The following is a 22,351-nucleotide window of genomic DNA, read 5'->3' as shown; positions in this document are numbered from 1 at the left end:
CCCAAACGGTCAAAGCTGTCCACCGCGGCAGTCCCCAACCGGGGGTGACTTGGGCCATATGCAGGGAGGTATGCTGGGCTGTCACGACCCGAAGGGCTGGAAGCCAGAATGCTAAGCCCCCTAGGACGCAAGGGAGGCCACCCCTCGACACACACAGAGAATGACCGGCCCCAGATGCCCACGGCGCCGAGCGGAGTAACGCGGGGACCCGGGGGAGCTGCGAGGGCTCCCTACGTGTCCGTGGGTGTGTCGGTACCCAGCCACCCGTGGAGCGGCACACCCCCCATCCCCGCGCTCTGTCCGCTGGGTGCAAGCTGCCCCCCCCACCCCCCCCCCCCACCAGCCCAGCACGGCACAGCCTGGCCATCGCCCCCACTTAAGTAGGACAGGGCGTCTCGGTCGATGAATTACTTTTACTCAAGTGAAATTAAAGGGTTGGGTTGCCGGGTCTCCCAAGTCAAACACAAACCATATGAACACGCAGACTCGCGGCAGCCGCTCCGTGCTCTTTCTCAATATTTTCCAAACCACCACCGTCGCAACATGTAAAAGCACAGAAGCCTCTAGAGTTTACGCTCCGCCTCCCCCCCCCCACTCCGCGCCCAGCCCCGCCCCAAGGTTTTATTGCTTTGGCACCATCACTTCGGAGAGCTCATCATTTCCGTGAAAGGGGGGCAGGGCCGGGCCCACCCCTTCCTGCTCCACACCAGCCACAAACCTACACGGGGCCGTCAGCGCTGGTGGCTGTGCAAAGACGCAGTGTGGGTCATCTGCCCGGTGGCCCCGGGGGTGGGGGTGGGGGGGTGTCACGTCAGAAGAGCTGGCTTGCAGCTCAAGTTCTGAGCCATGACTTACTCCCGTCCCGTCCGGGGCAAGAGCGGGCCGGCGACCCCACGAGGAGGTCCCGCTGCGGCCACGGCTCCGGGAAGAGCGCACCGAGACCCAGACCCAGGACGCAGAGAAGCCATCGGCCCCGCTCCCTCTCGTTTTCTTCGGGGGATTTTATTTTCCCTGTGATGCATTATTACCCCCCGTCACCAGGACCGACCCCAACACACTGACAGAGATTCGGTTCGGAGAGAAAAACGCTCCGAAGTCACAGTAAAAAACGTGGGTTCTTCGGGCGCTGGCGACATAAACAGCCCAATGCCCCAAGAGAAAGGAGGCCACCACGTGCTTGTAAACAACAGATGGGCTCTGGGGCCAACTGGACGGACACCTCCAGTCTCTAAAATGAGTTTCTAAGATGCAAACCATTCTCGGGTACTGAGACCTGCAGAATTCGAGTGAGCTCCGTCTCCAGGAGAAATGAGGCTCCTTCCTGCAGAGATGAGGGGGTTAGCGTTAGCGAGGCTGATTCGGCGGCTGGTGGCGAACAGGGCAGCCTGGCACGGAGACCCGCGGACTCGTCAGCACCCCAAGGCGCCCCCGGGCCCACGCCCCTCCCGGCCTCCTCACTCGCACCCCTCTCCCCTCCCCCTGCGCCTCCGCTCCCCTCCCGCAGCCTCACCCCTTCTGTGCCCTTAACTGGTCCCAGGACAGAATTAAAGCACATTTTAAAGTGTGTGCTGTGGTTACTGAATGAGATGTGTGCCTTCTTGTTGCGAGCGTTGAGTTGAAGATCTTTATTTATCTGAAAACAAATCTTCGGTTGTTCCCAATCTTAGGTCGGACTCATCTTTGGTTTATTTTTCCTGTGTTCTGGTGACTTTGATTTTTTTTTTCTTTTTTTTAAGCCCCATTAGAGCTGTAAAGAAGAGTAGACATTAAAAAAACACAAGGCGAGGGGCGCCTGGGGGGTTCAGTCGGTTGAGCGTCCGACTTCGGCTCAGGTCATGATCTCACGGTTCGTGGGTTCGAGCCCCGCGTCGGGCTCTGTGCTGACAGCTCGGAGCCTGGAGCCTGCTTCCGATCCTGTGTCTCCCTCTCTCTCTCTGCCCCTCTCCCACTTGTGCTCTGTCTCCCTCTCAAAAGTAAATGAACATTAAAAAAAAACAACAACACAAAACAACAACACAAGGCGTGTGCAGCCAGGCCCCGACTATGCATCTGAACCAAAGGGAGGCAGGGGTGCAGTAAACTTTCTACTGAGCTGTTCAGGAGGACTCCCCTGGGGCAGTCTGTGTGGGGTTGCCCACTCCCCACTCACGCTATGCTTTAGTGGAAATGTGGCTGCAGCAGATGCGGCTCTGCCGCGGTGGGCCCTGACCAGGCAGGAGACCCCACCCAGCTGTCAGGGTAGAACAGACGCGTCCGGAACTGACAGGACGGCAGAATTCGAATGAGGGAACCGGAAGCAGAGTCAAAGCGAGAGGCGGGCCAAAGACGGAAGTCCAAAGGTGAGACGTGAGCAGCGAGGCCCTGGCCTCGAGCCCTGCGATGATACCAGAAGGGCCACGAGCGCCCAGGGCTCACTGACCCCAGGGCCGTGCCGGGAGGTCACATCTATTAACTTGCCTGGTCCTGCCCCTGATGCGATATGGCAGCTACCCCGGCCATTTGATGGACCAGACACTGGGCCACCTCCCCAAGGTCACACGGGGCGAGTTTGCACCGCAGGCTGTCTCGCGTCCATAAGCCCGTTTTTGCGTCCATAAGCCCGTTTTTAAATCCTTTTGTTACTTTGTTGCTTTTATTTCACTGCTACAAGCATCCGGGAGCTCATGCGCACGTTCCCTTCCATTTGGCTGCAACACCTACCGGCCTCTGCCATTCCAATTTACTCCCGAGGGCTGAGCTCAGTACAGCAGGGCAGGGACGAGGCTGGCGGGGGGACACCTGCACACAGCACAGGCTCCTGAGCTGACCCAGCCGGTGTAGATACGAAAGTACTGGGGCGCCTGGGTGGCTCAGTCGGTTGGGCGTCCGATTTCGGCTCAGGTCATGATCTCGCGGTCCGTGAGTTCGAGCCCCGCGTCGGGCTCTGGGCTGACAGCCTGGAGCCTATTTTGGATTCTGTGTCTCCCTCTCTCTCTGACCCTCCCCTGCTCATGCTCTGTCTCTCTCTGTCTCAAAAATAAATAAATGTTAAAAAAAAAAAAAAGACTTTTTTTTTTTTAAATGAATAAATATTTTTAAAAAAAGTACTCAAGGGGTCTCCAGAGGACCAAACGCCTTCACAGAAGCAGGCCTGGTCCCCATGAAACCCTGTCTTAGCCACCAGCAACATCTTCAAAAGGAAAGGATCCAAGCCATAAGCCAAAGGAGAGTCAATGTCCCAAAGAGGGCAGAGGCAGGCAGGGCAGCTGGAGAAGGGAGCCTAGGGGCGGCAAGCGGGAGCACCCAAGGGTGACCGCAAAGGAGGCCGCGGTGCCCTGCTGGTCCCGGCCCCCAGGGGTCACCGTCAGCAGTGCAGGTGGCGGCTCTGTCTGAGTCCGCTGCCCGCACTGGGAGGCGTGACCCCAGGTGGCGGCGTGCGTCTGAAGCCATGGGAAATGGGGTGTCATCCTAGAAAGCACGTGTCACTCACTGCCAAGTTAATTTGCACTTTTCTGAAAGCGCGAGAGATGCTCTGTCACTGTGTCACCTGCCAGGGGGACCCACTCGCTGGGCTCGGATGTGAGGGCGGGTGTGTGCTGTTCCCAGCTGAGGCACCAACTTACTCTGCAGAGAGCACAGCAGTCAGAGGAGTCCCGGGCCTGAAGCTGCATGTGACAAGAACAAGCAGCACAGCAAACCCAGTCCTGTGGCTGTCAGAAGCCATCGGTACGTGGTCACCCGGGCAAAGAATGACCTGCAGATCGACAGTGCGGAGGCGCAGCGCGGGGCCCCACCGACGCAAACGGGCACTGAAGGAGGACAGGGTCAGTTCGCGTATCAGCAAGTAAATCCACATCGTACACAAGAGGTTTTCAATCTTTTTGGTTTTTTTTTTTGAGGCAGTGTGCGTGTGCAAGTGTGAGCAGGGGAGGGGCAGAGGGAGAGGGAGAGAGTCCCAAGCAGGCCCCATGCCGAGCATGGAACCCGACACAGGGATCGATCTCACGGCTGTGAGATCACGCCCGGAGCTGAAATCGAGAGTCGGACGCTTAACCAGCTGAGCCACCCAGGCGCCCGTCAAATCTTTTTTTAAAAGCGGAAGAGTAACTTTTTCTTACGTCACATAAAGAATCCCCAAATTCTCTAAAACTACATGAAGAGGTTTGCTTTCTTTGAAGGACAGGCGGGAAACCCAAGGGCAGTTCACCAGACCCAACCTCGGAATCCCTGGGTGATGCCGAACCCAGAAAACCACGCAGACGGCTGCACAACATAGACCAAAACTCACTCTGGAGGCGCTGAAATACGTAAAGAGGGAGAGAAAAAAAAAAAGCCTGTATTAAAAAAAAACAAAAAGGCAAAACAAAAACACAGCGTTGAGGTTTACCCGGTTCCCAAGGATATCTCGGTTGTGCCGAGAACGACGTGCACGCTCCCCAAGGTCCGTCCGGGAACTCTGCAAATGCACACACACAGGCTTGCGTTTCGTTGGTTTCATGCAGAATAAACAAAGCCACCCTAATATTTTACTTGTTAGAAAACACACAAGAAACTTTGCCAACAAATAAACGGCAAGCTCTTCGAGAGTCAACCATGAGAAAGCGGGGCTCGTAAACAGACAGAACATCAACACGATCACTCGGCGTGGAGTCCTAAGGTCAAAAGCGTCAGGACCTTGAATGCGGTTCTCTCCCCCCACCCCGCCCCTCCGCCCGCTTGTGCAGGTGACCGTGCACTCTCCCTCTCTCTCAAAATAAAGATATAAACTCAAAAAAGAAAATAAAAAATACATAAAAAGCTTAAGCTCATTACTTGCTGGTTGTCTCCAAGGCAAGGTCACCTGATAAAACCCTCTTGTGTTCAGCAAATCAGGGCCTGTTAGCAAGTGATCTCAGCCACAATCAGGGTGCAGGAGACACAACCAGGTCTGAGGAACAAAATGTGTGTAACGGGGAGGCATGGGCAGTACGCGCCGTCCGGGGGAAGCCCCTGCTCAACCCACAGCGACGCGCCCTTCCCGTGGGAGCGGGGGCGCCAGACCAGAGACCGAGCGACTGCCTGACGGGGCCCAATGCGTGTTGGCTGGTTCATCGTTTGCCCCTTAAAAGAACAAACGTCACCCTATGGGTGACGGGCTGTGAAGCGAATGTCCTTTTTCCAAGGAAATACATTTTTCTCCAAAAGATATAAATAAGACGGGAATGGTTAGTTCAGAAGAGGAATACCAACACTTACGCAAACAATAAACGGATCCTTGGAAGCCTGCTGAAGAAAAGGCAGGCCTGCTTGGCGATGTACTTGACTGGTTTTCAATGAAAATCACCTCGGGGCGCCTGGTGGGGGCTCAGTCGGTTGAGCGTCCGACTTCGGCTCAGGTCACGATCTCGCGGTTCGTGAGTTCGAGCCCCGCGTCGGGCTTTGTGCTGACGGCTCGGAGCCTGGAGCCTGCTTCGGATTCTGTGTCTCCCTCTCTCTCTGCCCCTCCCTCACTCGCGTTCTGTCTCTGTCAAAAATAAATTCAAAAAAAAAAAATTAAAAAAATACGTTAATAAGTAATAAATGAAAATCACCCCACGTGTACAGCTGGCTGTGAACAGGTGGTCCTCCTGGACACTGTTTTAGGGGCATGGTCTCCCTGGGGACAGTCACCGAGCCGGCGCAGTGACAGAAAAGGTCCATCTCTTCCATCTGTCCTGATGGACCAAACAGACCATTAGATGGACGCGTCCTCAGCGGCACAACTTACTAACGGTGCAAGCTGGTCTGGAGGCTGTGCGGTGCGAAACCCGCAGGCTGACTGCGTTCATCCAAAGCGTCTGACTTTGACTGCAATCTCGGCCTCGTAACCAGGCATCCTGGCCAAGTGCAAACAGCCCGAGAGAGCGATAAACAGGCATTTCCGCTCAGAGAAAGGCGTAAGAGGGCGCGTGTGTTGATCACAAAGTTTCTGCTCGTGGTGCCCACGAGTCAGACCATGAGGATGCGACTGGTGACGCTGAGAAATGAGAGCGGGACGCTGCCACGAGCCACTCGGGCCGCTGGCCCATGTACCACGCGGGACAACGAGAGGACCACCACCTTCCGTTCTGAACGGAACCCGCTTTCTTGGCTGCTGGGCACACATTCCAAGCAGGTGAGTTTCGTGACATCGTTCCCTGTAGGAGAACGTCCATATCTTGTTAGTGACCATTCACACATCAATGACACATCTCCCTGTGATACGCTTCCCACGACCCCCCCCCCCCAGTACGCAGAGAGGCTTAAAAGGCCCCCTAGAAAGACGTGTCACATGCTGACAAAGGAAAATCACAGAATCGACGCCCCTCGCACCAAGGTTAACGGGCCAAGCTCGAAGTGTAAATGACCTAAAACCAGGGAAACGGTCTACAAAACTTACGAAAACACTAACGCGGCAGCACTAAATACTGAACCCAGAGTTCAAAATCTGAAGAACACAGACCCCACGGCTAACGATCCACTTGGGACCCTGGAAAACGTTGGATTTGCTAGAACGACCTTGTTCTCTAACCAGGGGCAACATGAGAACTCTTGATTCCGGGCTGACTTCTTACTCTGCGTCCTCTCCCTTGGTGAGTTTACCCCTCTGTCTTTCGCTGGGTGTGCGGGTCCGTTTTTTAAGCGAAGGAAACTGGGAAGCTCCATCTGTGTGTCTCTCTCTCTCTCTCTCACACACACACACACACACACACACACACACACACAATCAGGGAAGGCAGGTGTTCTCTCTTTCCTACAGAGCTGGAGTCCATCTTCCAAACAAATGACATACGGACCCAAAGGCCAGGAGGAGACCTTCGCTGGCCGTCGGACGGCTGTACCGGGAAGTCCGGTGTCCCCTGGGGAACAGCAACGTCAAGAACCCATCCTACACTGACTAAGACACCCAAGGCCCCGCGGGACCAACTCACGTCCACCGCGCTTGAGAGAGAGACTGGAGACCTTCCAAACAAAGTTCCGTGATACCTCGCGGTCACCTCCCAAAGATGTTGGGCTTGACGAAATCCGTACCTTAGCAGCGTAAAGATCATACAGAAACCCCCGAACGCTATTTGGGGGGGCGTGGTCTCATCTAAACACACAGGAAAACAGGTGCCAGCAAGGCACTGTTTCACCTCCAGAGGCCTATGAAAAGGCATTCTCAGACCAGAGGGCCTCGTCCTTGAGAGGGCACTCAGTCTGGCTCACAGGGGACGGGGACAGTCCGGCGACAGAGACCCTCGCCCTGCTGGGGGGCACGGGCAGCAGTGCTCGGAAGTTGGTGTGCGTCAGGACGGAGAAGCCATTCGCGAGCGAGGACGTGACCCGGGTCACGGTATCACAGCACAGAGCTCGATGACAAGCTCTGTGACACAGCTCCAGTTGGTCCCCGGCTGGGGCAGTGTTGGCGGGGAGGGGGGTGGGTCGCCTCCCCAGAGGGAATGTGGACTCCAAACACCATATGCTCCTGAGAAGGGTCTGTTTCAATGAAAACCGAACCATAACTTGTAGGTCGGCCAAGCAAATCAGGATAGGGTGGCGACAGGTGAGTGGGCTCCGTGAAAACTAAGCTCGGAGCCCGAGCGGCACACGGCTAGGCTCAGGACCACCGGCTGCCACAAGGAAGAGCTCGGGGGCGAGGCCGTGACCACGTAAGCTGGCTGGCTTGTCCGGGGATCCCAGTTCATTACCATGAATGGTCTGCACGGGCTGGAAGCGGGACACCAGAGGCACGAGAGCCACTGCGGGTGGCCTGACCCCCACGTGAACTCTCCTCCGTCTCTTCTGCCCGGGAAGGGCTTCCTGTCCCCAACCCAAGGGCGGTGTCCGAAGTGCTAAGATGCCCCAGCAGCACGGTGTTCAGCCGTGCGTGACGTAAGCCCACTGCTCTGGGGATGCTGACTGCGCTGGGGACAGGAACAAGGAACGGAGGAGAGTCACCTCCCTTTTCTGCTATCGGAAGATTCAAAAACTCCATCCCCCCAAATCGCTAGTTAGTGGCGTTGGCGACACTAAGCGGGCACGACCCGAGCCTTGGTTCGGCTGGCTGGAGGGCCCGCCGTGATTCTGGGGGAGCCCGCGGGCCCACGGGAGCGCCGGCGACCGGAAGTGGCGAGAGCAAAGAAACACCGTGCACAGCTTTAAACCAACTTTGTGATTTTTATTGGTGGGGGACAACTTCTGTAGTCCTAGAGATCACTAAACTGTGTACAATTAGAGACGCAGCATCACAGAAGAGCAGACGGCAGAATTTAACAGAGCGACTGAAGGAAAGATCCGTCGTCATGATTTTGCCCATTTTTCATTATGTGTACACAGAAGCATGAATGCAACGTGAAATCTTTTAATGGCGATAAAGTTTACAACCACCCACCTACGTGGGCTAACGTCTTAACTCCGGGTATCTGATCTGCAATGCATACGGAAGCAGCTTTTCATCGCACGATTACTAACACGTATCTTTCCGGTGAGGAACCAGCAACTTATTTTTCGTACTTATGTTTCTTTTAAAAGTAAGAACTATGTCTCCTCTGATAACTGGCTCGTTTTTATCGTTTATCAAAAACTAGAGGGTGGGGAAGGAAAGTGTGACGGATTAAAAAATTTACTCCTTAAGGAAAGATAAAATTCATTTTCACAAATTTACAAGTGTCGCTGGTGCAGGATTTATTCTACTAAGCAATTAGACTGCGAATCGAATGCAAGTTCCCCCTTCTCACTCAGGAATCGGCATTATTTCAGAAACACGGGTTCTGTGTATTTTCTCAAATCGAGTGACAGTGCGTTTCAACCAAATGATTCGGATCTGGAAGGCAGGCGTCAACGTGAACTGTTGCGCACAAGCCCCGAGGCGTCTGCTCTCCGTTCTAGCCCGTTCTGCCAGGGACGAAGAGGCTCCCCCTAGAGAGCCACTAAAGACGGGAAGGAAGTCAGAGGGAGTCGGCGTCTGCAAGCGGGCGGCGGGCACACGGCGCGCAGGCGGCTACAGCAGGTCCACGCGGCGGTAATACAGGAGGTAGGCTGTGCGTTCGGCAGTGGGCTTCACCACCTGGTACTGGTTCACCACCTTGACCGTCTGGTCATCGATGCGCAGCCAGCCGTTCAGACCGATCTGGAAGACGTCCGTGGTGTAGTGGCCGCCCGTCGCGCTGCTGCCGTGATGGTAGACCACTGCAAGAGAGGCCGGGCGCCCGTGAGACAGGCGGGGCGGGGCAGCCCGCCACGCCCCCCACGGCGCCACGCCCCCACGCGCGCCACGCCCCCACACGCGCCACGCCCCCACACGCGCCACGCCCCCACACGCGCCACGCCCCCCACGCCCGCCTGACCCCCCCGCCCTCCCCCCCCCCCCCACGGAGCCGCCTCGCGGGACACACCTTTCCGAGGCACGCGTGGGGCAGAGATGCCACCACACAAAGCAACGTCATGTAATCCAAAACCCTCAGCGACGCGCGAGAAAGTAAGTCACACACGGACGCCTTAACGACACACTCGGGACGTTCAAGGCCTCGCGGAGGAGTCGCTGTCCCACACGCCAGCCCTCCGCGCGAGGACGGCCCACCGCTGAAGCGAGCACGCGCACGCGGACGTAGCGCCAAAGACCCCGCCCCCTCCCAGCCCCCACGGAACCGCTAGCACTGACCGACCTCCAGAAATGCCACCCGGACCCCCAAACGCTCATGCTCTCGATCCAGCCCATCCCCTTCTAGACGGTTCTAAAGAGATCATCTGAACCTCCGACAAAGACTCGGTAAGAGGGAAAAAGCAAGGAAACGTCAAGAGCCGTGCACAGGAAGAGGAACAGGCTGAGACAGCACGGCGATGTAGGAATATGCCGGTGTTAGGTGGAAAACGGACAGTTCTAGGTTTTCTGTGACTGTCATCACAACGAGTGACCGCGCCGGCCCCAAGAGGGACAGAGAGCAGGACTGTCATGTGGGCGGAACGGGTGGCGTCCCCACCGAAAGGGCTTTACGCTTTCTTCTTTTATGCTTAAACGAAGCTTTTCACTTGAAAAAATTCTGTAATCCAATCAAGAAGCCTTTGGTCAAAGGCCTAAAACAAAGACAACCAACCACTGGAAGACGCAGTGAAGTCCCCTGAAGACACCAAGGCCCGCCCGCCCCCCCCCCCCACCCATCTTCCCTCCACGAGGGGGAGGAGGGCCCGGCCGCAGGCAGGAGCCCGGGGGAGGGAGACGCCTCCGAGGACAGGGGGCTGGCAAGGCGGCCGGGCGAGCTCGTGCCACCACCGGTGCAGAGGAACAAGACTCGGCTGGTGGCAAGGTGGCCGGGCCTTGGCGGCAGCGGTCACTCCACGGGAGGGACGACCCTGTCCGGACCCGTGGCCGAGGTCGTGGCTGGTGAGAGGACAGTCCCCCCGGCAAAGGAGCCTCCGTGCTGGAGGCGCAGGGGACGCCCTTGCCAGCCACGTGACAAAACACGACTGGTGCCCTGGGGACAGAAGACTGCAGGAGGCCCCGGCAGGACACCAGCGGTGGGATCGGCACACACGGCAGGTCGCACCCATCCAAAGGCCACCGAGGACGTGGAAGAGGCTTGACATGGCCCGTCCCCCAGACCCCAAACCCACTTTAGGGCGTTCGTCCTGGATGCTCACCTCCAAGACACGTCCTGGGCAAGAGTTTTGATCGAGTGACCAAGTCAGTGGGATTTAAGGAGCTGTGGGTTTGTGTTTCCTGCAGGCCCCTCCCGTTCTAACACTTCAAGAGAAAGCACCCCACACGCGTTGTGGTTCCCTCAGCAGCACCCGGGGGGCTGACACGGCACGTCAGGGCTCCAGGCGAGTCCCCCTGACTGAATGGGACCGGCCAGCACTTCTCGAACGTGCTCTCCGGGTCCCGCAGTCAGAACCATTTGTGCAAAGTGCTTCCTTCCATTCCTGGCAGACCGGGAAAGTCCAACTGATCCAATCTAGTGCCCTTATTTCTGAAGTGAGAAGCCGTGAGAGGATTTGGGAACGCAGGGGAGCCCCAGGCAGAGCGGGACCACACCGGGGCTCCCCGAGCAGGAGAGACAGGGATTCCTGTCCTTGCTCCAGGTCGGCGGCCTCCCCCTGCAGCGGCCGCAGGCGGGGAGGGCAGCAGGGAGATGGCAGGGCTGACCTTCATCTCCCCCTGGGGCCTCGGGGCCCAGCTCCGGACTCGGGCCGGCCCCTAGGGCCTCTCTGGTCCCAGAGGCAGGTGGCACAGTTTCCATGACAAGGCAGGGCTGGAAAGGGCTGGGGACACCGCAGGAGCACAGGGCCCCGCTGCCTGGGGAGGGGCTGTGATCGGCTGACGTGGGGGAGAAGAGAAAGTCAAAGGCACAGCCTGGCAGGAAGAGCAAGGTGACCGGGCCCAAGCCCTCCTGGTGTCGCACGGGGACCTGACCCGCTCATCGGGGGCCAACCAACTTTCTAAACAGGCAGGACGGACGGACGGAGGAGGGTAGGAGGGTGAAGACCAACCACGCCACTGCGGGCCAGAGCGGGGCGTGTGTCCCAAACAAGAATTTGGGTTTCTTGTCTTGTAAAATGGGGACACCACCACCTGCCTCGCAGGACAGCTGTGAGGAATAAATGAGATACCACGAAAAAGGCACCGAGTAGAAAGGTTCACTAAACACGTGTCAGTAAATGGGAACTTAGTTTAAATTACACGCAGACTGAGCAAGGCCAACACAAAGGAAGGGTAACGAAGAAGCTAGGAAATGCTGGTAAAAACGGCCAGAAAGCACACGCGGCTGTTGCAAACAGTAACCAGCAGGAGTACAGAGCCTCAAAGGCCCAGAAGACTCTGGCTACAAAAGAGGAAGGAGGAGCGGAAGGACGGACAGACAGTATTAGACAAACTGGTGCCGCAGGAAGCTCTGGGCCCAGAGAACAGGGGTCTCGGGGACCCAGCCCCCCGGGCGCCACCGTCCCCGCGCAGGGGCCACAACCGCAGCAGGAAAGGTCCCGTCTGCAAACCGCTAGCCCGGCAGGCGGCCTCCGACCCGATCCTCTGACTCACGGACAGAACTGATGTTAAACAAGGTCTCGAGACGGATTCAGCTTAGAGCCAAAAGGATATTCTGTCAAATCCAAGCACCAATGTCAGGTCAAACGCACATTTTCAAAAGAAAACAGAGTCCCCTTATAGACTCCAGGGGTTACCAGCAGAGACACTCTTCTCTATGCGAAGTGGTATTGTGGCAAAATCGGGCCTGGGTATTAAACCTCTTTATCAGTGCTTTAATAAGTAAATAACGTACAGATTTACTTACCTGCAAATAGCCTATAGGTTCTGTGGCATTTAAAATTCTTATTTTTAACCCCTGGAGAAAGCAGTTCTGAAAAACAAAATATCAACAGCTGCAATCTATAAAAAAGCACTTATAGAAAGGCTCAGGGTGACAGAGACGAAGAGGTGCCGACAGCCCCGCTCACATGCGCCCCCTGGCAGACCAGGAAAACAAAACAAACTCCAGGCCTCCCTGGGCGCAAGCGCTGTCCAGGAGGGAAACCGGCTGTGCGACGCGGGAGCGCCCGGACCCGGCAGCCGGTCCGTTAAGAAACAGGAGAAATACACTGAGCCTGTTAAGCTCATGCCAGAAACCCCTTAAAAGGAGACATGCTAAAGAACGGAAAAGAAAGCCGCCCACTTAGAAACAAAATGGCCCGGGGAAACTAAGAGTTGGAACGTCTTACAGGCGAGGGAGGCCGCCAAAGTTCCATTATGTAAGAGTAAGACGGTCCCTCCAAAGAGGCACTGTCCCCCTGCGGGAACAGCTCCCCGCAGACGGACCCTTCCGGGAGCCGGGAGCCGGGAGCCGCCGGCTTCTCCCACCCCCACCCTTGACCCAAGCCAGGGCCTCTGGTCCTCGCTTATCTCGTTTCTCTTTCTGGAAAGCACTTAAGGTGGCAGCTGACACGAAGACACGCGTAACAAGCAAGACAACACGAGCCTGCTTTCATCAAAACGCGTCGAAGCTGAGGGGGCCCGGTTACCTGACGGAGACTCGGGGCGGACAGGGTGCCACAAACCTGACACGTGTCATTGCAACCGGAGGTCGGAGGAACGCCCAGGGGCCTATGGGAAACGTCCCTTCACTTCACTAAAAAAGTCCATTTAACAGGCCGGTACGTGCGATTCTTAATGTTTATGAAGAAAACCGTTTTGGACCACTGATCCATAAGATATATCCAGAAAGACGATGCTCATCTTAAGGGACAAAATCTCCTCCGGTTTTACAATCTAGTAGGATCATACGGTTTATTCACTTTTTGCCTTTATCTTTCAAGAGCTACCCTGGTGCCAATTTGAGCATCAAAATCCGTTACAAATCGGGAAATCTAAAACCAAACCGTCACGAGAGAGAACCTCCTGACTCCGGCATCTCGCAGAAACGCTGGGCGCCAAGCGCCCAGCCTCCCGGGGGAGCCGGCACCACGCACGCGGTCTCCGTCCGCGGCCGTTACCTTTGCTGATCTCCAGGTCCACAGGGTACTCGACGCTCTTGACGAGCTTCTGGCACCCGCCGGTCTTCTCGTAAACAAACCGCTTCAGGTGCAGCACGAGCACGGGAGGGAGCTTCTCCAGAGTCACTCTTCGACTTATCTCCACCTAGGGCACAGAGCAGAGCAGGACGCGCGTCCCTCACTCCACGCGGCAGACGCCACGTCCGTCCCCCAAGAACCCCCTCCGGGAGCCGACGGCCCGCGGCTCCGCGGCCCCGTTCCCCGCTCGGCCGGGTCAGGGCAGCGTCTGAGGATCTAACCTCCCTCCAAGAGGTCTTGCGAGAGCCACCCGCACCCACACTCCCCGCGGGAAAGCGCACACGTGCCTGCAGACACGGCGGCACGGGACGCCACGGCTCCGCGGGCCCAAGCGTGAACTCCGCGGTAGGAAGCCCTGCTCTGGGGTCGGTTAAGCATCAGACTTCCGGTCGGGTCACGCTCTCACGGTTTGTGAGATCGAGCCCGCATCGGGTGAGCCCCGCTTCTCTCTCTCTCCGCCTCTGTCCCTCATGAGATTCTCTCTGCCCCTCGCTCGCTCGTCCTCTCGCTCTCAAAAGAAACAAAACAAAAACCTGTTCTGTGACATTAATGGCAAACTGGCACAAAAATTAACAGCTAACTCGGCAGTGGCACCTCGCATTACGTACGTATTAGCGTGCTTTTTAGGAACTCAAACCGAAGCCAAAGTGTTTCTCGAATTAGGTGTTCTACGTAACCCAAAAGCTATCTATTGTAACCATTAGCTTCGCAGGTTTGTTTTATCAACTTACACGTCCCTCATCTGCTTCCACAGGTCCGATGAATGCTGCGCTTCATTAAAAATGCATCCTTGCCAACAATGCCGATTACCCTTATTTGCTGTTCTTTATAATTATAAACTGTTGGATGCTCCCTGTATTTAGATGAAGAATCCTTTTGGTAGAAATGCCCGTTCGGGTGACCGTCGGAAAGAGAACAGCGGAAGCGAAGTGTATGGCAACGTTCAGAAGACCGTATGTGCATCTGGGTAGAGGTGTCCTAATGGGCGCCCGGCTTCCCACTCAGGCTCAGATCCCAGGCGGGGAACCACCCGACCCGCCTCTGGATGCTCATCACGGGTCTGGAGCCCGGTGTCTCCGTACCCGACGAGGATGTGCGAGCGATCGGAAAGCGTGGCTACGGCCCAACGGCAAGAGACCGAGATTGTGGCAAGAGGACTCCAGCGTCCCCGCGCGTGAATCGAGGGCTGGGCGAATGCATCTCTGGGACGCTCTCCGAGCCAGGGACCTAGGACTCTGACCTCAGACTTTCGGGCAGTTCACTAAGTGGCTAATCGGAAATTCTTCCGTGTGTTTTGGGTTTCCACGCAAACTTGACACACTTTTCTTCACGCAACAAAACCAGACCCGTTCCGCACAGCAAGTATTTTCTATAGTCCTATTTTCCCACGGGCCTTCGTCAAGTGGTCCCACAGCAAAATAAATCTCGTGACCTTAAAACACAGTAACGTCAAACTCGGTATTTTAAGAAGTCCGTTCAAAGAAAACACATTCCAGAAAATGTGATACTTGCTCCTTCCGGATATCCCCGCCCCATACGAACCGTCCAAGATCCCCTTTCTCAAACGTCTGCTTTTCGGAGAGTTTTCGCTCTTCTCGGTAACATGCCACCGCCATCACCGAGCCGGGACACGCAGCGCGTTGCTTCTTCCTCTTCGAGGCTCTGCCAAAGGGCCTCTTTTTTCCTGCGTCCTTCTCCCCGCTCCCCCCAGCCATCTGGAATAAACCACCTTCTTTCTCCTCACACCCTCTACCTCGATCTCATCTGCACCCTCCCGACGTGCACGCGTCACCGCAGCAGAAACAAGAGAGGAAAAGACGCGTGAGGGGGCGGGGGCGGGGGCGAGGTCTGCTGGATGAGTGGCCACCAACCCCTGCAAGCCCTGCAGGTGGCCACGGGAGAGCGAGCGAGAGAGGCGCTGGGGGGTGGGGGTGGGGGTGGGGGTGGGCAGGACGGCGACTCCACCTCTGGAGCCGCGGCTGCCACACAACGAGCCAAGTGCGCGGCTCAGCCACACCAACCGACCTCCCGAAAACAAATCCCCACTTTCTCTCTCATTAAGTTCCACCGCCAGACTCGGCTGATTCACTTAAGCCAAGCGCCGAGATTCTGTCTCTCGCTCCTACCGCTTTTCTTTTTTAAACAAAATCGCCCGTGGGAAGCAAGTCAGAAAACACGGTGGAAGATCAGGCCAAACTAGGTGCCCATCTCCCAAGAGGAGGCTTGACCGGTCCAGGCGGGAGGCCCCAGGGGAACCGCAGGCGCCCAGGCGCTCCTCTGCTCTGCTCCCCGTGCGCCTTCAGCCACCACAGCCTTGTCGAGTCACGCTCCCCAGGGACACTACGAGCTGTCCAGACAGGTGCCGCCCGTAACCAGCCTGCGTCCATCTGTCACGTTTCTCTGAATTCACCAACCCCGAGATCACCAGCACGATCTCGGCAGCGGAGACGACACCCTCCTCAACCCCGGAGTGGAAACAGCTGCCGCTGGCACATCTGGAACCCAGGCACCAGAAAGCTCTCCGGGAGCAAACACTCCAGCTCTCTCCTGGCTCGGCTGACAGGTACCCCACACGAAGCCATCTGCCTCTCTGACTCCCGAACACTGAAGACTCAAAGACTTTCCTCCTTTCCACATCCGATTAAAGACTAACACGCACGAAAACAGCTACTTTCTAATTGTTCTTGATCTCCTGGAAGATCTACAACCAAACGCTAAATAGATGTGTTTGGAACCTCTTTTCTGGCCTACCTAAGCTCATGAAATTATGCTTTGTGACGTCAGAAGCTGCTCGGCCTCTGTTCGACGTGGTGCTGACTTTATCGTACCGCGATCGCACTAGCAAAGTTACACAGCTCAGGACAGACGCTCCCGACGACCGTCACCCTGGGCTACGTGAAGTTGTGAGAGGACCAGCTGTTTCAGCCGTCCCCTTCTAAACACGTGGAAACTTTCAGTGCGAACAGTGAAGCAAGGGGCCTAAGAGGCAGAGCGCGGACCCGCTTGCGCCACGCGCTCTTTCCACCAGACCGGAGCGCCTCGGCACACACGTTCAAGACCAACTATGGCTGTACCTCTTGTTTGGTCTTTGTGGTATAACCTTGGACAGATTCTCTCGCCACCAGGCTCTCCAATGCGTCCTGGACCGTACGTATCTTGTCAGACTGGATGTCCAGCTGCAACGTGAAGAAGGGCTGCAAAGTGGCGGATTCTCTGGAACTCTGCTGGTAGACCACAGACCTGCGGGTTGGAAGACACGACCAGACAACTGTGAGACAGCGCTCCTTCCCGCCTTCCCTCAAGATCATCCAGCAGCAGAAGAGGGATTAACGCGGGGAACGAGATTTCTCAGGACCACTCTCAGAAGGCCAGACAGGGAAAAGAGCCACAGATGTACCGAATTTAAAAATAAGCAGGCGGGAAAAATAAATAAATAAAATAAAATAATGACACCAACTATTGGTGGAAAAAAAAAATTAGGCTGGAAAAAAAAAATAATGACACCAACTATTGCTGGGAAAAAATAATCAGGCGGGAAAAATAAATAAAATAAAATAAAATAAAATAATGACACCAACTATTGGTGGGAAAAAATAATCAGGAGGGAAAAATAAATAAAATAAAATAAAATAAAATAAAATAAAATAAAATAAAATAAAATGACACCAACTATTGGCGGGAAAAGAAAAATAACAATAACCAGGCTGAATACCACCTCCTGAGTATTTCTAAGCAAAAGCCCACCAGTTCAGCGGATCGCGTTCCCAGCGCAAGCACACTGGAAGAAAACCTACTTCATCTTCCGAATTCCTTCCCCTCCACGCCACACTTTACTTAATGCACCAGTTAGTAACTGCCCTTATCCTGCCATGGCCTCAAAACGCTGACACTTCTCATCTTCGCAAAGTATCAGAGCCGTTCTAGTAAAACAGAGGAAACCCCAAGGCAAACAATATTTGTAATGGCATTTTTCCCCTATAAAAAGGACTTACAAAAGAGAAGCAGGGTGTGTCTAACAAAAACTAAGCTAACGTTCCAGGAAACGAGGCTACCTACCACCCTCAAGAAGAAGGGTGCCGGTTCAACCTTGTTTTCTTAGCTGGTTTTTCATTTCATTTTTCTCTGAGTTTCTCTGAGTAAACCTTGTGTGCTCAGCCCATCTCCCATTTAGCCCCGGCAGGGAAACATTCCAGGCGCGCAACGAGAATTCTGCTTCTGCAGCCTGAGTGACCCAGTTTACGAAAGGAATCAGACGGGTGCGCGGGGATTCAGGCTTTGCAGGGCAGGTGCCCCCAAGAGCGAACTAAACGCTCCTCCGCCTTGGGCTTCACGTCCACACGCGCTCCCCTGCCACACGGACCAGGAAGCGTCTTCGCGCTCCCTCCGAGGGCACGGACTCGAGAGCCACGGCCGTTCCCCTGGTTCCAAGAGCAACGGGGGAGGGCGGTCGTTAAAACTGGCGGTGGAATCAAGAAGCAGTCCTCCGGACTCCAACGGCCTCGATTTTATTCAAGGCTCCGAACGGGCGGAGGGAAAAGGGTGAAGAAAGGTGACGGTTTCTCCAGGGGGAGTGAAAACCCACCCAAGGAAGGTGGATTTGCAAAGAAAACCACACTTCATGACGGCTACCACACACACGGAAGTTCCTAAATTTTAAGAGATCATTCCAACCTTTGTTAGTTCTCCAAAGTATCAACAAGCCGTTTCAACATTTAAAAAGCCTGCCAAGGCCAAGGCCAGAGGTCCTGCCCGGCAGGGTCGTGCACGCCGAGCTAGAAACTCCTCCAAATCGGATGCTGGTTATTCTCGAACAAACGTGAGATCTTGGGGTACACCGGCCTCAGGAGCCTTGCACGCTCCCCCTACGCGCACACACACGGTGCTGTCACGCCCACTGGGCTGGCCCCAGAGCACGGACATCGGGCTGCCGGTCTCACGCAGAGCCAAGGGCACAAGACGGCCTTCCTCAGTGCCGTGCCTGACCTGGATCCCGGCTTCCCTTCCCGAAACAGCCCAGCCCAAGGAATCGTATCCGCAACAGCAAGTCACAGGGGCGGCAGTCCCCAGGGCACACCCGACCACAAGGCTGACGTGGAGACGTCACAACGGAAAGGGGCCCGCCCAGCGGCTCTAGCGCACAGTGGGGAGCCCAGAAAGGACTCGTACAAGGGGACAAGGCGGCACGACTGGCTCCTGGATCCTTCTGGATCCGGCGCGGCACAGCAGCACCGCCCGGGGCCGTGAAGGAGCCAGTGGACGTGCGGGGGTTGTATCTGCCTCGCTGAAGGGGGCTCGACCTAAGCCGTAGGGCAGGGCGAGCCCAAACCGACTCTGCCTGCCTCTGCCTCGGAAAGGGTGTCACTTCTTCTGGATACACGGCATTCGGGACAAGCAAAGGCTGCGTCTCACTACGAAACCCCCCTCGTAGGTTCCAACGCCAGGCCGTCCGCGAGGAAACCCTGCTCTGGGGGGTCCTTCGGGACTCTGGACGCTGGGGCCTCCCTGGAGCCGGGCCCAGCGCTTCTGAGTTCCACATCGAAGCAGCAACGAATGTCTGTCTCTAATGCACTCAGACAGAACTCTTCTAGAAGGAGGTCATTAAAGAGCAACGAGCGTCTGGTTTACGGGAACCGGGCCAGAGGAGGGAACCCAGGCCCTCCAGGAGGCCCCGCGTCTCCCTCCACACTCCCTCACCTTCCTAGCTCACTCGGTTCCAGAGCCTAAAATTCCTCCAGCCAGACACAGAATTTCTTCTCTTAACAGAACCTGCCTGCCAACTTAACAAGTCTTTCTCTTTCTACCTAGCTGGGAGCGGCTGGAGTGCTGACGGAGGGAGGAGTCAAGAGGGCAGCAGGGCCTGGGGGACAGGCGGCAGTGCCCGGGGCCAAAGGGCCTTGGTGCCGGGCGAGAGCAGTGAAAGCACCAGGCAGGAGAGGCGCAGGGACGGCGGGGGACAGAGCAGGCACAGGGGCATCGAGGCAAAGCGTCGAGCCCGGAATTCCTCAGACACGTCTCACACCCTCCCCCTTCGGCAAGATGGCAAAACCCTGAGAGAGGCCCACACTACAGTATATTCCGGAAGAGCATAAACCTGATGTGTCCGCCAAAAATGCCAGTGATCGGGGTCTGAACAAACTCCGCCTGGCGTGTGACTGAAGTCTTGCTCCTGGGGCCCACTTGCTCCCACTCGTCCTCACTGCCTTCGCCCGGCTCGTCCCGCTCGTCTTCGTGCACCGACGGGCTCCTGGGTCCGTTGGAAACAGTGAGTTCTGAAAAGGAGACAGTCCGCTTGGGCCACTCATGGCAACAGCGACAGCGAAACAGCTTCCCTAAAAAAAGGTTCTCCGTAAGCCGCCTGCACGGAGTGAGCTTTAAAGGCGAAACCAAGGCGCGCTCTGCACAAAGAACAAAGGCGACAGGGACGGACGCCCACCTGAATGCTGCTGGCATAAACCACCAAGGACGGCGCTCCTGGGACAGCCGGACAGCCGTGAAGGCAGACCGGAAGCCAGGCAGCACGGCGGGAGCGCGGCCCGTCTTCCTCACGTGCTAAGGGGCTTTGGTCACACGGGACAGCGCTCTCAGTCTCCGGACATGCGTGCTTTGGCCATTTTAGGGGCGACCTAAACTGTTACTTCCCACTTAATTTGTGTCACTCAGGAAATGCGCGCACACACCGTGCGTGGGGACACAGAGAGAGAAAGCACGGCAGGACGTTAACGGGTGCAGAATCCAGCGGCTGCACGGGTATTCACCAAACCATTCTCCCAGCTTTTCCGTATGTTTGATCGTTTTCGTAATTAAAAGCTGAAGGAACAAAAGCAGAGGTGCTGGATGTACTTTGATTTACCCAAAGGGAGCATTCTCGGTGGTATAAAAAGTAAGCAGTGTAGAGAACCAGAGTCGCCCTGGTGAGAAAGTGACTCAAAGGGCCAACGATCTGGGCAAGAAGCGGCTTCGTGTACGAACACGCGACATCTGTCCAGAATTAACTCTTGGGGAAATGTTCTCGCGCAATTTTGTGGCAAACAGACCACAAACAGACCACGACCTACTTTGGTTATTGGGTGACAGAAGTTTCTTCAGGTTCAGCATTTCCTCATGAAGTCCGTTTAGAATGAAACCTAAATATTCCTCCGCGTCTTCTTGTCGACCCTGAAAAGGCCAGATAGGAACACGTTAATTTTAACTGATCACCACGCAAGGCCTGCGGGGAATACTGCGCCTGCATATTCAGACCAGGTCTCCAATTTTTAACAAGACTTAATGTAAAGTGTTTCCAGAAATCGTGTGACTTCTTTTCTTTTTTTTTTTTAAATTTCTTTTTACGTTTTTATTTTGAGACAGAGCGCGAGTGGGGGAGGGGCAGAGAGAGAGAGAGACAGACAGACAGACAGACACAGGATCAGAAGCAGGCCCCAGGCTCCAAGCTGTCGGCACAGAGCCCGACGCGGGGCTCGAACCCACGAACCGTGAGATCGTGACCCGAGCCGAAGCCGGACGCTTAACGGACGGAGCCCCCCCAGGCGCCCTTCGCGTGACTTCTTCGTGGGCTGAAACAGGTGGAATGAGGAGGGCACGGGTGGGGGTGGGGGTGCAAAGTCAACCTTTATGTCTAAGTGTAGGATGAGGAGGAACTTCCATCCGTTACGTTTTTTCCAGCTTTTTGAAATTTTCTACAATAAATACACGTTACCCTTAGAACAAAACACTTATTGAAAAGTTGCTCTTCTGTGGACACGAAAGGGACGGACAACTAGACACGAGGGCCCCCTCGTCTCACAACCCCAGGGGCCAAAGGTCACACTGTGGCCGGGAAGGAGAGCCCGGGTGGTCCTCCCGTTCGCAACGATGGGCAGCTACAGGGGAAAGGACCCAAATCACACGTGAAAATCTCTCCTGATTCAAAGGCTCCGCTGACGGTTTTTTTTACGCACACACGTCAGCAAATTCATCTCCAGACGAGTCACGCGACAGCCAAATATCTGTTTTATGGTCTCAGGATGAGTTCGTATTTCCTTCTTTGGAGAAGGACCGCGGGGACCGAGGATTTCCGCACCCTTCTTCTTTCAGCCTCTGGCGCACCCGCTCCAAACAGGACTCCAAACGGACGGCAGCCGTTGGGCGTGGAGCACGCTCTGTGTGTGCGGCAAAGGGCGGAAACCGGCGCGGCTCAGAGGCACGAGGGTCAACGCGGCAGGCCTGACGTTCTCGGGAAGGGGCGCTTGCCGGGTCGGGTCGCTCCCTGGTTGGCATCTGGGAAGTGGGATTTGGGGAGGGTCCCCCCGCTCCAAGAACCGACAAGGGAACGTGCCTGAATCGTACAGCGTGGTTTACGCTGAACACCCGCTTTCCTTGTGCAGGTGTGGAATTCTGGTCTGCGCCGGGCAGAGGACGCCTATGTGACGGGCCCCTTGGGGACCCCGGGCACGGAGTCTCCAATGCGCTTCCGTAGCAGACGGCATCTTTCCACGTGCTGTCGCACTCTGACGCCGAGGAACGAAGCGCGTTCTTTGACGCACCAGGACGCGAGTCTCCAGGTTTCCCGCACACCGGACGTCTCGTCTTGCCTTGTGTCCTCGTGCTGTCCCAACCCGATGGTGAGGATAACGGCTTCTGAGTCCTTCCGATAACGGCTGTGACTCACAGCCCTTCCGTCGGACCACCAAGCCTGAGGGTGGCATGGGGGACCCAACACAGCCAGGATGCACCTAACTTGAAAAGACACTTCCGTCCACGAACGTAACCTCGGAGCCGGATGTCAGTGGGGCTCGGCCACGGGACGCCCCCTGAACTTCACTGCTTTTCCTGGGCCGCCACCTGAACCGGGTGGCCC

General features: G+C 56.1%; 1 protein-coding gene and 1 long non-coding RNA gene across 4 annotated transcripts in view; one reads left to right on the top strand and one right to left on the bottom strand.

Moving 5' to 3' along the window:
• Window positions 1-8,113: 8,113 nt before the first annotated feature.
• USP10 (ubiquitin specific peptidase 10) overlaps window positions 8,114-22,351 on the bottom strand; it is a 69,572-nt gene continuing 55,334 nt past the window's right edge. For 2 of the 3 annotated variants that reach the window (XM_042970312.1, XM_042970315.1), the window contains exons 9-14: window positions 20,571-20,670; window positions 19,607-19,784; window positions 16,590-16,755; window positions 13,438-13,582; window positions 12,243-12,308; window positions 8,114-9,147 (exon numbers count right to left, since the gene is read on the bottom strand). In XM_042970312.1, coding sequence (XP_042826246.1) covers window positions 8,960-9,147; window positions 12,243-12,308; window positions 13,438-13,582; window positions 16,590-16,755; window positions 19,607-19,784; window positions 20,571-20,670 — 843 coding nt within the window. In that variant the 3' untranslated portion in view covers window positions 8,114-8,959. The remainder of the gene's footprint in view (window positions 9,148-12,242; window positions 12,309-13,437; window positions 13,583-16,589; window positions 16,756-19,606; window positions 19,785-20,570; window positions 20,671-22,351) is intronic. The other variant, XM_042970314.1, reaches the window with a different exon arrangement.
• Window positions 9,355-15,258, top strand: LOC122234346. Its single transcript, XR_006212115.1, has 2 exons — window positions 9,355-13,098; window positions 14,270-15,258. It is a non-coding gene; the product is annotated as an uncharacterized LOC122234346 (long non-coding RNA).

This window comes from Panthera tigris, chromosome E2, assembly GCF_018350195.1.
Source record: "Panthera tigris isolate Pti1 chromosome E2, P.tigris_Pti1_mat1.1, whole genome shotgun sequence".
Taxonomy (NCBI): domain Eukaryota; kingdom Metazoa; phylum Chordata; class Mammalia; order Carnivora; family Felidae; genus Panthera; species Panthera tigris.
This window is presented reverse-complemented; position numbering and strand designations above follow the sequence as displayed.